The following is a 13,760-nucleotide window of genomic DNA, read 5'->3' on the forward strand; positions in this document are numbered from 1 at the left end:
AGCTCAGCACAGAATGAGCCCAATACCTTCCCAGTCTGGGAGCTGCCTGGTCTGTGTGGTTGTGATGCCATCCAAGGCCAGCACTCAGACATGAACAACTTCTCACTGTACAGACGGCTCCTGATGCCCAAGGATCTCATTCCCAGCAAAAGATGAGAAAGTGATCATCAGCAATGAGAAATCTGCCTCCCTGTCCGTTTGCCAAATGTTGTGACCAAAGTCTCTCTGAGCAACACCAAGACCACAGACATAGAAATCCTAATTTCTACATCTTTGGATTCTTACCTTTGTAGAAAAAGGTGTACACAGAAAAAAATCACTACAACACTAAGTGCTTCTGCATGAACTACAACTGAGATTGCCAGTGCCCAAGAGGGCAGAATAAGAGAGAAATTCCTACGGAGCAAACTCAACTCTGTGGCAATGTTAATTTATTGAACTGGGAATCTTGGCTTACAATAAAGTCCGGATCATCACAGTGAGGCTCATAACTCTCTTGCTGCCACTGCTCTTCTCCCTCTCTCTCCGTCCAGTCAGCCTCATTTCCCGTCCACGTGTCCCAGTTCCACTCATCTAGTGTAATAGCAAATAGGAATTTCCGTTAGGTTAGGTTCCTTTTAAAGGTGTACCAGTAACAGTCTGTTTTCATTGCTGAAGTCTCATCTTATGTATTCTCCTTTACTAGTAAGGTTGGTTGGATATAGTCTTGTGGGACTTGCAATACCAGGATGACCATCCATATAGTCAGATGGTCAATCAATCAAGCATGGCCTTCCCCCAAAGCACATATGCACACAGTTTAATCATTAATAGATACTCAACAGTAATCAAGGGGCAGGAGTCTTTGCATTGTTAACTGTCGCATTAAACTGCCATCTAACTTAAGGTCATCTTCATTCCACAGAGACAGTGGGCAATCCTGGGCATGTCTACTGAGCACCTGTGCATGCAGTAATGTCCCCTCTGTGGGGGCCTGCCACCCTACATTGGTGTTAGGAGTGTCACACTGAACACAAGCACACCAGCAGCATAAATCAAAACACTTGCTGTAGGTGCAGTTTGCGGTCAGTATAAAGTAAAATGTTCACACAAAGTACATTTAATCAACTAGACCCACAGGAGGACAGAGGGATGAGGATCAAATAGGGAGGATGGCTCCAACTGATACACATGGCTGAGAGCCGAGAACTGACTCCAGGTAAATGGGCAACATTTCCACTGGCTGATTTGAAAGTGCAGTTATTTAACAAACATTCAAACATTGCTATTGATATTACACATCTTGCAAAGCAGCAATGGGTCAGGGCTTCCTAGCAACATAATGTGAAAACTATGTACCAGATCCTAGGCCAACATTATTCATGATGAATCTGCCAGTAATATACATTAGTAGTCAGGTGAATCCCTCATGGTTAACTCTTAGACATTAACTTCACAGAATTTTTTGGCAAAGAAAAATGGCCAGTCTATTGTGCCCAAACTGACCAAAAAATAAAGCTACTCCAGCCTAACCCCACTCCTCAGGTCTTCATTTAGATCCCTGCAAGTTACAACACTTCAAACTCACAGATTTCTTAATCAATGACAGTTTCTGTCTCTACCATCCTTTCAAAACATTCATCCTCAGGATTCCTGCTCAATATCTATTGAATACTTTAACCATATACAGTTGAGTTATCAGCCTCCCTGCCAGGGGAAACAGGTCCTTCTTATCGACCATATCTAGGTCCCACATAATTTTAATCTTAAATAAATCTCTCCTCAGTCTCTACACCAAAGAATGGATATTCTGGGAACCAATCCCAGCACGTCCAATATTTCCTCACTTCTGGCAACTCCCTTGCAAATATCCTTTCTAAAACAATGACATCCTTCATAACGTGTGACCAGAAATGCATGCTGTACTCTGGTTGTGGCCTAGCGGCATTTTTAAACACAGTCTGGTATAACTTCCCTGGTTTTATGATGTGTTTCAGCAAATAATCAAATATAGTAGGACTTCTGAATCATCTACCTACCCCTCCTGCTATTGTCAGGGATTGGCAGATATGTATAGCATTTCTCAGCATCTTACCATTTATTCCCCTTCCATGCCCCATCTCCCCAAAAGCACTGCCTCACATTTGTCTAGATCGAATGCCACTTTAGTGCACACCACCATTCCATTCATATCTTCCTACACCAACAACCACACAAAAATAGTATGTGCCTGTACTTGTTATATTTTTTAGTTAAGTTTCCAAAGGAAGACACATTACCACCAAACTCCTCCTCATTCTCAAACTGTGGTTTCTGCTCATCTCCAACTCCATAATAGTCGTCGTTGAAGAATTCCTGAGGGGATGAATAAAGAAGTTTTCTGGTTACAAAAGCTCAACTTCTTTCTGTAAGATGATGAAAGCAGCTCCACAAGGCACGGTTTTATTTTGACTCATACAAACCTGCATGAGCTGGTCATGTTTGGCTGGGTCAAAGTCCTCCTCCAGGTGCTCCTCACTGAAGCCAATGGTTTCATTCCCAGTTATCTCCTTCAGCCAATTCAGTTTGTTGATTATTTCCATCCTCTTCAGGTTCTTCAGCTGCTTTATCTCCTCTTTCTTCTTTTCCTTCTCCTAAAGAACCCATTTATAAACATTAAACCAGAAGAAAGGGTTTGTTTTTGGAGTGCCTGCTGACTGACAGTGCTCCAAATTCTGCAACCTGGCATTCGTTTCTCTGCGCAGTGACTGAGGAACTCACTAACAGCAGACTCAGGACAGATAACTGTTCATCCCTCTGTAGTGTCAAGTGCTAGTGTTTGTGCATCCCAAGGAGCTGGCAATGGAGATGGAACCGGAGGCTGTGCTTTATACATTGAAGCATGTGAAAGGCTGACCTTTGGGCAGGGGGTTGCACCCAAAACTAAAGTGCAAAGGGTGTGACCTATGCAGTGGGAATGAATGTGCTTTATATAGTGGGAATGAAGGCAGGTCTTTTACAGTGGAGCAGCCAATACTAACTATTGTCACAGAATGGTACAGCACACAAACTGGCCCTTTGGCCCCCCCCCCCCCGCCCCAAAGGTCCATGCTGACCTTTAAACCTACTTACACTAATCCCATTTGCCCATGTTATGATCGTATCCTCGTATGCCTTGCCTATTTTTGCCTGTCTAAATGCCCCTTAAACATACTCATTATGTCTGATTTCACTACCACCTCTGCAGCACATTCCAGATACTGTATCAACCACTCTCTGAGCAAAAGCTTCATTAAAACTCCTTCCTCTCACCTTAAACATATGCCCTCTTGTTTTTAATATCCCTACCATTGGAAAAAAAGATTCAATCTACCCTATCTATGCCGATTGAGAATCTTATACACTTCTATCAGGTCCCCCCCTCAGCCTCCTTTGCTCAAGCCTGTCCGATCTCTCCCCATAACTGAAGTCCTTCAATCCAGGCAACATCCTGGTGAATCTCTTCTGCACCCTCTCCACTACAGTCACATCCTTCCTATAGTCTGGTGGCCAGAACTGCTCACAATACTCCAAGTGTGGCCTCACCAGTGTTTTGTACAGTTGCAACATAACATCTCAACTTTTATATTCTGTATCCCAAATGTCGCCAAGTTAATTTTTTTATTACACCTAAAATAAAGTAACAAGGGAACAAGTCTATTATTTAGGAACTGGTAACAAAGCACTGAAAATAATGAAAGTATTGGGCAGAGTCGAGCACATGGAGTTGGGGGCAAAATACTGATGAAATAAAGCCTAGGGAGGGTTGTGAGGAGGGTGAGAGAGGTTTCAGCGGGTTATAGGTAGGCCAGACAAGGCAGATGAAGTGTGTATAGGAACAAGGTCATCCACTTGGGTGCACAGAAGAGAAAAGGAGCAAATTTCTTAAATGATGAGAGGTAGAAAGGTGTTGGCTTTAAGAGGGACCAGTGTGTCATTATGCACAGAGAAAGTTAATGAGCGGATGCAGCAAGCTTCCTGAAAGGCCTTTATTGCAAGAGGACTCAAGTTCAAAAGTAAAAATATCTTACTGAACTTGTGGAGGGTACTGACTGACACTGCACATGGAATATTCTGTACAGGACTTACACACAAGAGGGAGTGCAATGAAGGTTCTCCAGATTGATTCCTGGGATAGGGTGTGGGAGGTGGGAAATTGTTCAAAGAGGACAGATTACGCAGACTTGATCTGTACTTGAGCTTCGAAGAACGTGAGGCAACCTCATCGAAACGTACAAACCTGTTACAGAGCTTGATAAGGTGGATGCAGGGATGACGTTCCTTCTGGCTGGGTGAGGTGTGCAAAACTGGCGTCACACTCTCAGAATAAGGGGTTGGCTGTTCAGGACTGATCAGAAGAAATTTCTTCACCCAATTCTCTACCCAAGACAGCTGTGGAGGTTTATTTGTTGGGTATGTTCAAAAGAATCAATAGTTTTTAGAAATCAAGGAACATGGAGTCATTGTAGGAAATTAGTACTGAGGCAAAAGATCAGCCCTGAATGGTGGAGTGAGCTCAAAAGGGTCAGCTCCTGGTCTGAATGCCTTTGGTTTTATGGAGGATGCTCAGTGGTGTCTGTAGGTAATCCATAGGTAATCCAAACAAACATTGTTGTATTGACACCATTCTGTTTCAATGATTATGTAAAACACTTACTTTTTTCTTTCGTTCCTTAACTTCTTCTCTTTTGCGTTTTCTTCTAACGTCTTTTGCTCTGACTGAGGTTGCAATGGTTCTTGGGTATGATTTTATCTTTAAGAGAGGAAACAATCCATGTTTTGGCAGTCCACAAAAAACAATTATATCAGTTTATACAAGAGTTTTACCAAAAGCTCTGCGGAGACTTTCAGGAGTTGGCAGTTTTGGACACAGACTCTTCACTGTAGCCTGCCACAGTACTATGCAGGCGAGGATCAAAGCAGTAAGTGCATGTCCTTCCTCTGCATCATGCAGCAGGAACAAGTCTGAAAATAACACCTGTTAAAAGTGGGAGACTGCTGGATGGTGCAGATGTTGAAAGAAAGCTCGAAGCTATCACCTCAAATCTAATATTACAGTGTCTATGTTTAAAATTGTGGTTTCCACATTTTCCATTTAATTTTGATGCATCAAATATTCGGCTTTTGCTAAGTAATGGAGAAACTGTGAATAACTGAACTGCTCCAAGAGAGCTAGCAACAGCAAAATGGAACAAATGGCCTTCATTGCTGCACTATCATCTGATTTTAGGAAGTTCTGGCAACCAGGTAACTGTGGGGCAGTTTCCAAAATCCACATATGTTACTAAAATATCTACATTACTGCTCCAATTTCAAAATTATTTCCATTGTTTCCCATGCCATATGTCATCAACAGGCTGTCCAGTCAGTCTACATTAGGCTCCCACTCTGTTGGGAGACATGTGAAAAAAAACAAACATGGAGTCAGCCATACTGTGTCTCCTTTCTCTCCATACCACTCTAAGTTTCCTGAGGCACGGACACGTGCTAGGGTCTGGTACGGAGCTAGTCTATCACACCCTGACAGCCATTCCTTAACTGCAAGCCCAAAGATTTGAATGTTGGCCAATTGCTCAGATGCTCAGTTCCTTCCTGCCCTCTGCCAATTATATTCTTGCACAAGTCATGAGATAGCACTCAAGTGGGAAACCCTACTGATTCTTCTGCCCGCCCACCACCACCACCACCTTCCCCCCCCACCCCAAACCATCTCCAGAGGCTGTTGAATTCTGCTGGAGAACCCCTTCCACTGCTGATGACCAAGAGCTACCTCAGCAGAGTCAACATTGAACTTGGGACTCAAACTAAATTACAGCTGTTGATAATTGGGGCCAATAAAGAGAGGTGAAATATTATCTAGATATAATACGTCACTTACAAATTCTGCATCGGGTTCCTCGAATCTGAAGTTGTATTTTCGTTCAAAATCTTCCTGTTTCCTTAGAAATTCCTCCCCTTCATCTGAGGAGTCATCCACTTCATCCTGAACTATTTCATCATAGGTAGGGATCCTTCAAGATCAGTTGGGGGGGAAGGAAAGAATGGAAAGAAACAAAATCAAAGTGAGTGTCAACCTGACTAAATGGAAAGCAATTCCCACGGACGGCAACATCATTATGGCTGCATTACACACGTAGACAAGTGCATAGAGAGAAGAGCGTTTTCCCCTTCCTCTCTCTCACCATCCAGGCAGATTCTACTGCTGCTCAAAACACATGACAAAGCCAGCAGTTTACAACACATCTGATTGTTGGTGATGAGGGAAGGGAAGATTTGGAACACTGCAGTTTTTACTTTGGATCAACACTTGCTGGGTCAAACTTAGGTTGATGTCCATCCCATACTGGATGGGTGAACATCTCTCATTGCCTGCTTGTCACATCCTGACATGAAGCAAGGTTGGACAACTGCATTCCAGCTTTACATTATTACTCAGACACCAAAGAATAATTGAGACTTTTTTTTAAAGTGGCAATAATGGTGCAATTTATGACAATTTCTCAATTCTCAAAGCAACTGAGGAGAGGCCTGGACATCCTCTGCTGCAGGTCTCAATTTGGTTTGGCATTGCATTGCTTCAAATGCTCTGCAGATTAAAAGGTCAAACCAAATACAATTCAAGGATGGGCATACATCTCTGCAGACCCTGCTCCAATTATCCCAATATTCCAAATCCCATTTTACCTGGTTGGCAATCAATCTCAACTCGGTGCATGGAACAACACCACAAAATCAACTAGTCTTTAGGGAAATGAAAACAAACTGTTCCTCTTTCTTGTAAATTTTAATTTGTACTCATTAGTATTTCAGTGTCAGCCAAATGATGATCTCTGCTATTTGCATCACCAAGGACATCGTCAAGCTTCACCTTGTCCTCACATGCAGGAATTAAGAAACTGTACATTCCTGGATATTTCCATGAGCTTTTTCTCCTTGCATTAGTTCAAGACAAGGGTCTAGAGATCCTCCAGAGATCTCTGCTACCACCGCACTATTATCTCCTGTCAATGACAGGCATCACCACTAATGAACTGTGCTTCTTTTAAAGTTTCCCTTTCTGGGTGAACAACAAGAACCAACTGCCTCCCTAGTCAAGGGCCATTGAGCTGTTATTGGCTTCCTGGATTGTCCCTTCTGAGATCAGATGACAGCACTGATGATGGATTCAGTCAGAAATCCCTGCTGGTCTACAGGGTAGAGCACTGCAAGGCAGGGAACCATACTAACTAGTGAATTTCCCCATAGAATTTTCAGAGGGGTTCTAAACATTTACAGATCAGTGTTGATAGCGTTTAGGCAGTGTGTTTAACACAGCTGGATGCTATAAGGCACTTCAAAACACAAAGTTGTATAATTAAGATTGATACCTATGTATGACCAAACTAAAGTGTAGTTTGGTCAGAGGTTTATTTGTAATAGAATATCAAAGGAGGAAAAAGAGAGAGAGAGGGAAAGATCAAAAGAGATTATAATGAGAGTTCTAGAGATTCAGTGCAGGAGGTCAGTGGTGGAGAGATTAACATTGTGGATAGATAGGAGGCCAGGACTGGAGTTATAGGAAGACCTAGGACAACTGCAAGGCAAGAGGAATGCAGTACTATACAGTTCCCTTGGTTTGCAACCACAGGCGAAATGGACAGGGCATAACTGCCCGAATACAATGCCAACAGACCTTCTTCCTGATGTGGGGCAATCAGGGAACTTTAAAAAAAATATATATATAGTTTTGTTTCATATTTCCCACTTATCAGCATCTTATGTTTCACTGGTCAAGTAATTTTTTTACATAAATGATTGGATTTATCTAAATGGATTCCCTGCCCTCGCTGTGGATTGTACAAGAGCCATTTTCAGACAGAAAATTGTTAATTCTACTTTTAATAACAGCCATTTCATAACTCCCGCTCTTTGTCAAATGCTATCTTATTGGTCAAGATTTTAAACTTGCAATTGGGCAATCAGGCATCAGCGATGGTTTGTATTCTGGGCCCTCCCCTTGACCTAGGTTAAACAGGGACGGAGGGAAAGATATAATTTTGTACGTTTTTTTATATATATAAAAAGTGAAAGCTGTGTCAAAATTCCCGCTCTTCCTCAACTTACATTTCATTGGAAGAGATATCTAAGGATTTACCAATGGAAATGGTCAAACAGGTTTATATGCCGGTGCAGTGTCATTGTAGCACACGTTGCTGCAGCCAATCAGCTTGCAGCTAAGCAGCTGTAGCAAACTTGTGTTACTCTGCAATGCAACACTGTTACGTGCATCCTTTGCCCCAGATGGCTGACCTGTCAGTGCCCCGACACTGACACACAGTTCACCAGAGGTATCCTTCAAATCAAATACTGTACAGGAAAAGGGAGGAGACCATTCAGCTCATCGAGCCTGCTCTGCTATTAGATCATGGCTGATCTGTTTCTTAACTTCACCTGCCTGCGTCCCTTGACCTAACTAAAAATCTATTAACTTTAGTATTTAAATTTTCAAATTGCCCCTTTCCCTTCCCCAGTTTTTTTTTCCCCAAATTCAATTTGGTTTGCTGACACCACCCAGAAATGACCAAGTTCTAACTTACAGATCTGGTCTTCTTGATTTTTTTGTTTTAATCTTAAATGCACATTTTGGGGAGGTGATAGTGCTTAAAAAAAAAATCACACAGATTCAGGCAGAAATCACACAGATTTCTTTTGTATATAGAAAGATAAATTTCCTCCTTTCCAACCACAGAAACACTGATGCCAAATGTTGCTGGGAGAATAGTACATCTTGGACCTCATGCAAACAGCCATTTCTTACATACAAAACCAGCAAATTTCAACAGACTATTCAGCTGATTAGGGAACTGCAGCCGAGCAAACCCAGCTTCTGTGTACCCCCAGTAAGATCAAAGATGGCTAGTGTGTTCCTGCCGTCAATCGCTGTCCAGCAACTCTACTGAAGGCACATGCCAGTCTTATGCTCGAATTTCTTCACAGGCTCATCTCCAAGGCAGAAATTTTTAATTTGTGGGCCATCTTTGCAAATGTACACACTCTAGGAGTTCCCCCACGACAGTACATACATGTACCCTGAAGCCCCTTACAACACCACCACCTCCAGGAACCTCTACAAATATAGACAATCAGTAAGGGATACCCTTCATCCCGATCTCCAGAATTTAAAAGGGAAAAACCATGCTTTGCTGCAGGTATTTTTGAAGAATTAGGAAAACAGTAACAATCAACAATAGTACCCACGTAGATTCAAAAGAGACTTCTTTTGTAATATATGCACTTAAATATACAGGAAATGGCAGGACCCTTAACAGCACTGATGTACAGAGGGATCTTGGGGGCCAAGTCCATAGCTCCCTGAAAGTGGCCACACAAGTAGAGTGGTAAAGAAGGCGTATGGCATGCTTGCTTTCACTGGATGGGGCAATACAAGGTCAAGAAGTCATGTTGCAGCTGTATAAAACTCTGCTCAGGCAGCACTTGGAGCATTGTGTGCAGTTCTGGTCACCCAATAACACAAAGGATGTGGCAATTTTGGAAAGGGTACAGAAAAGGTTTACAAGATGCTGCCTTAACTATAAGGTATAAGGTATTAACTATAAGGAGAGGATGGACAAACTTGGACTGTTTTCTCTGAAGTGTCAGAGACTGAGGGGAGACCTGATAGAAGTTTATAAAATTACGAGAGGCATGGATAAGGTAGACAGTCAGAATCTTTTTCCCAAGGTAGAGAGCATACTTGAGGTACACTCGAGGGCATAGGCCATGCATTGAAGGTGTCACGGGGAAAGTTTAAAAAAATTGCCATGCACATTTCCTTTAAAAGAAACACAGAGTGGTGGGTGCCTGGAACGGGCTGCCAGGGGAGCTGGTGGAAGCAGTTACAATAGTGGCACTTGAGGCTTTTGGACAGGCACATGAATACATAGGGAATGGAGGGATTTGGATCTTGTGCCGGCAGAAGAGATTTAATTTAATTGGGCATCGTGTTCAGTGCAGACATTGCGGGCTGAAGGGCCTGTTCCTGTGCTGTATTCTGAAACTGTCAGTTTGTTACACTGGGCCCCAAGCAGAATCTTCCAACAGTTTCTTATCGATCCATAGGCTCTCTACACCATCAACCTTTACAGTTATGCTGTAAAGAAAAGTCCCATTGCACTATTTGGAAGAAGGGCAGGAAATATATTCCCAGTTATTTATCTTTCAACCAACATCACTGATAACTGATCCAGTAATTTGTCTCATTTCTGGGAATCTATGGTAAACAAATTGACTGCCATGTGTCCTGCAATAAATCTGCAAGTATTCCAATAAAATATTTCACTGGCTGTAGAGCACTTAAGGGTGTCAAGTTTAAGAAAGGCACTATGTAAATGCAGGTCCTTCATTGTCTGGCTGCACAGCGTCTAGGGACATGGCAAAGTCTTTAGAGACTTGAATTTTTACAGAGACACAAGAGATGCAGATGTTGGAAACAGGAGCAACAAACTGCTGGAGGGACTCAGTGGGTCAGGCAGCATCTGTGGAGGGAAACAAAGACAGTTGACGTTTTGGGTTGGGAGCTTTCATCTGGGCTGAAAGGCAGAGGGGAGATAGCCAGTATGAAGAGTTGAAGGGATGGGGTGGACCAAGAGCTGGCAAGTGATGTGGATCCAGGTGAGGAGGGGGGTGATAGGCAGTTGGAGAAGGGCAGTGTGGAAACAGCAACACAGAGCTCACTTTCAGTCCCGATGAAGGGTTTCAACCCAGAATATTCACTGTCCATTTCCTTCCACAGAAGGTCCTTGACTGCTGCGTTCTTCCAGCATCTTGTTTGAATTTTAACAGAGCTTTGCTTTTCTTTTAAATCACTGTGCCAAATGTCTTGGTACACATTAGGTACAAACCACCTTCTAACAAAGACTGCTGAGCATTCACATTTCAGGTAGAACGGGCTTGCAACAAGGACGTCCAATGCCAGTGCACCCGCCCTCAAGCTCTGCTGCTGCACTCAGCATCTTGTCCAGAGGTGAGGTACAGATGTGCTGAGCTGAAGGGTCAGATAAATGTCACATCTTGACCCTTGGCCTTAGACCAACTGTACACAGCACATCCCATTCATAGGAATGGGGTCATTTACCTTGATTAAGAAAGTTCAGGCTTGTGTACTTTCCTCTTTTTACTTAAAAATGTTTTTAATTAAGTTATATTAATTTTAAAAGGTCTTTTTTAAAAATTAAGTAATTTTGAACTGTTTTTAACATCTGTGATTACTAGACATTTAAAAGCAGTTCAAAGGCCTTTGACAGCAGCGAGCTGCCAAAAGACCATCAGGGTGGTCTGAGGGGGTGGGGTAGGATGCGGGGACCTCAGGATCCATCATGTGAGGAAGTGGTCGTAGACAACTCCATCGCAGGGACCAGCAGCAACAGTGTGAACCTTTGGACCAAAGGGGCTACGAAAAGTGTGACTGTTGGATTGGCAGAGGTCACCAGCCGGTATAGTCCAGAGTCCAGCACGACCTGTGTCAATAAATGATAGTCCTGTGCAAGGACGCCACTGCCCATATCTGGTCTTAAAATTGGACGAAAGTGGAATGTGCAATGAAAAAGCAGATAATAGTGTTCCTAGATCACCTCTCTTTTAAGGAAGCCATTAAGACAGATAAACACCTTGGCTGTAAATTTCAAATACAGTCACACGTAGCATGGCCCAAAGGGTCCAGGACATAAATCTAAAAATAAATACACTGTTTATAAAAGAAAATTCAAATGAAATAATGGAAACAAAAGCCCGGCATATGTGGAAAACACTGGCAATAAATGTTCTTACCGGTCTTCCTCCTCTTCCTCATCAAGATACCCTTTATTCAGAATATAGTCCCGCAGAAACTTCTCCCCTTCATCCAACTGAGGATCATTCCAGTAATCCCTCAAGTATTTCTGTAACACATTCAAAACATTTCCTTTTATTTAAGTCTGGGTTTGGCAAGCAGTGCCTAAATACAGTGATGCAGTGTGGGAGAACAGCTGGGTAATGCACTAAAAACATCCACATTCTGGGTTCCCAAACTCCACTGAGCTGCTTTGGGAAGCAAGAGCAGTGCAAGTGAGACACCTCCCTCGAAGAGACGCCCTTGTAGTCTAATGGAGGTCTCTGTCACAACACTACAACATTCCTGTCAGTCACTGACCCAAGACCCACCACGTTCTTCTAATAATCTAGCACTGCCTAAAATTAGGCAGAATTACAGTAATTGTGTAATTTACAATCTATTTTCTTTAGTTTAAAGAATCATCCAATCAGGAGAAAGTAATCTTCTGCAGGGAAGATTCCACTTAAATATAATTTGTCATCATTTATACGGCAGAAGACACACTCTTTGGGTTACAGCAGTGCAGATCTGAAAACCGACTGGCTTGAGAGTCTGCCCAACTTGAGTGCCTCCAACAGTACTGTTCAACACACTGCCAACAGTGCTTGGTTGATTTCAGTAACACTAAGTGAAGGGGAAGGAAATTGATGGCATGAATCCAAGTTTGTGGTATTCAAACTGGTAATGCAAGAGGATAAATGTTATGATTCTGCACAATTACCATGCGTAGTAGGATATGCTACCAAAGTACAAGCCTATGTGATAAGTACTGGGAGCAGAGATAATCTGGTCTCCGAATGGGTCGGGGCAATAACAGAACAGAGCATCATTTCCACTCACATCTTATCGCCATACTGACAGTCACTTCCAGAAGTGGAGCAGTTTTATACTTCAGGCCTGACCATTTTACAAAACACTCATTTTTGTCATGTGTTAGAAAGATTTACTGTTAAAATCTGGAAATGGGTCAAAAGCCACTTATGAAATTTGTTATTTTAGATGGCAGTTTCAATGCAGAAAACAGAAGCTTTACAGAGGAATGGGTGGGGGGGCAAAAATCACTCAACTTTGCACATTCTATAGAGGCTGGGCTGTCAGGTACCCAATGGGCTGCAGACTCCTGTGTTAACAGTTAAATTAGGTGCTTCAGCAGTACTTTAAAACCCACTCTACAAGGTCAGCTATTTAAAAACACTAATGAAAATGGTTATTTTTTTTAAATAGAAACTTATCGGTGGAATAGAGGGTGGTTGTTTTCAGCCAGATTTATAGTAGCACTTGGTTTCAGGTTTAAGATTTGGCCTGAGAATTGATGAAAGTCTCTCTGGACTGACTACAGATTTAGTCCTGGTGGGTGAATGGCAATTGCTGACAGCAAGATATCCATTGTTTGTAATAAAGCCAGTTCAACAAATCGTTAAAGCACAACGGAGACACAAAACCTGATGGTGTTAAAAATTAGACAATGGAGAGGCTTCGAAACACGGGAAATTACAGATCTAATCACCGAGTGTTGCAGCTTTATTGTTTATAAATACCCCAAGTAAAGCACACCTCTGGCTATGAACAAGTCACCGTACTGCTGTTCAGACCACCTCTTGGCAGACTAGATTTGCCAAGAAGGTGTGGAGAAGTATCCAAGGGTCCTTGTCATGATTCATCCCCAGCTGCTGCATAACTGAGGACTCTCAGGTCTACAGGCCATTCCCAGGGACACACAGAGACAAACATTGCTGTTGGAAGAGCATTATCTCAGTGAAAGACACCCTTTATATGATTGAAACTTGTTGGTCTTCCAGCACAGTGAGATGTGCGTAAAGGAATGATGCTGACTGGCACAGTCCAAGCTACAGGACATGCTGAGGGATGCACTGAAGCTCTGTGCAGCCAATACAAAGGTTGTGTGGGGAAGAAC

General features: G+C 42.6%; 1 protein-coding gene across 3 annotated transcripts in view; it reads right to left on the reverse strand.

Annotated features, from left to right (window-relative positions):
• The window catches only part of kri1 (KRI1 homolog), a 33,543-nt gene that overhangs the window by 6,566 nt on the left and 13,217 nt on the right, over window positions 1–13,760 (reverse strand). For all 3 annotated transcript variants that reach the window (XM_052042037.1, XM_052042036.1, XM_052042038.1), the window contains exons 9-14: window positions 11,803–11,912; window positions 5,876–6,008; window positions 4,655–4,750; window positions 2,442–2,612; window positions 2,259–2,334; window positions 458–573 (exon numbers count right to left, since the gene is read on the reverse strand). In XM_052042037.1, coding sequence (XP_051897997.1) covers window positions 458–573; window positions 2,259–2,334; window positions 2,442–2,612; window positions 4,655–4,750; window positions 5,876–6,008; window positions 11,803–11,912 — 702 coding nt within the window. The remainder of the gene's footprint in view (window positions 1–457; window positions 574–2,258; window positions 2,335–2,441; window positions 2,613–4,654; window positions 4,751–5,875; window positions 6,009–11,802; window positions 11,913–13,760) is intronic.

This window comes from Pristis pectinata, chromosome 31 (genome assembly GCF_009764475.1).
Source record: "Pristis pectinata isolate sPriPec2 chromosome 31, sPriPec2.1.pri, whole genome shotgun sequence".
NCBI classification, from domain to species: Eukaryota; Metazoa; Chordata; class Chondrichthyes; order Rhinopristiformes; family Pristidae; genus Pristis; species Pristis pectinata.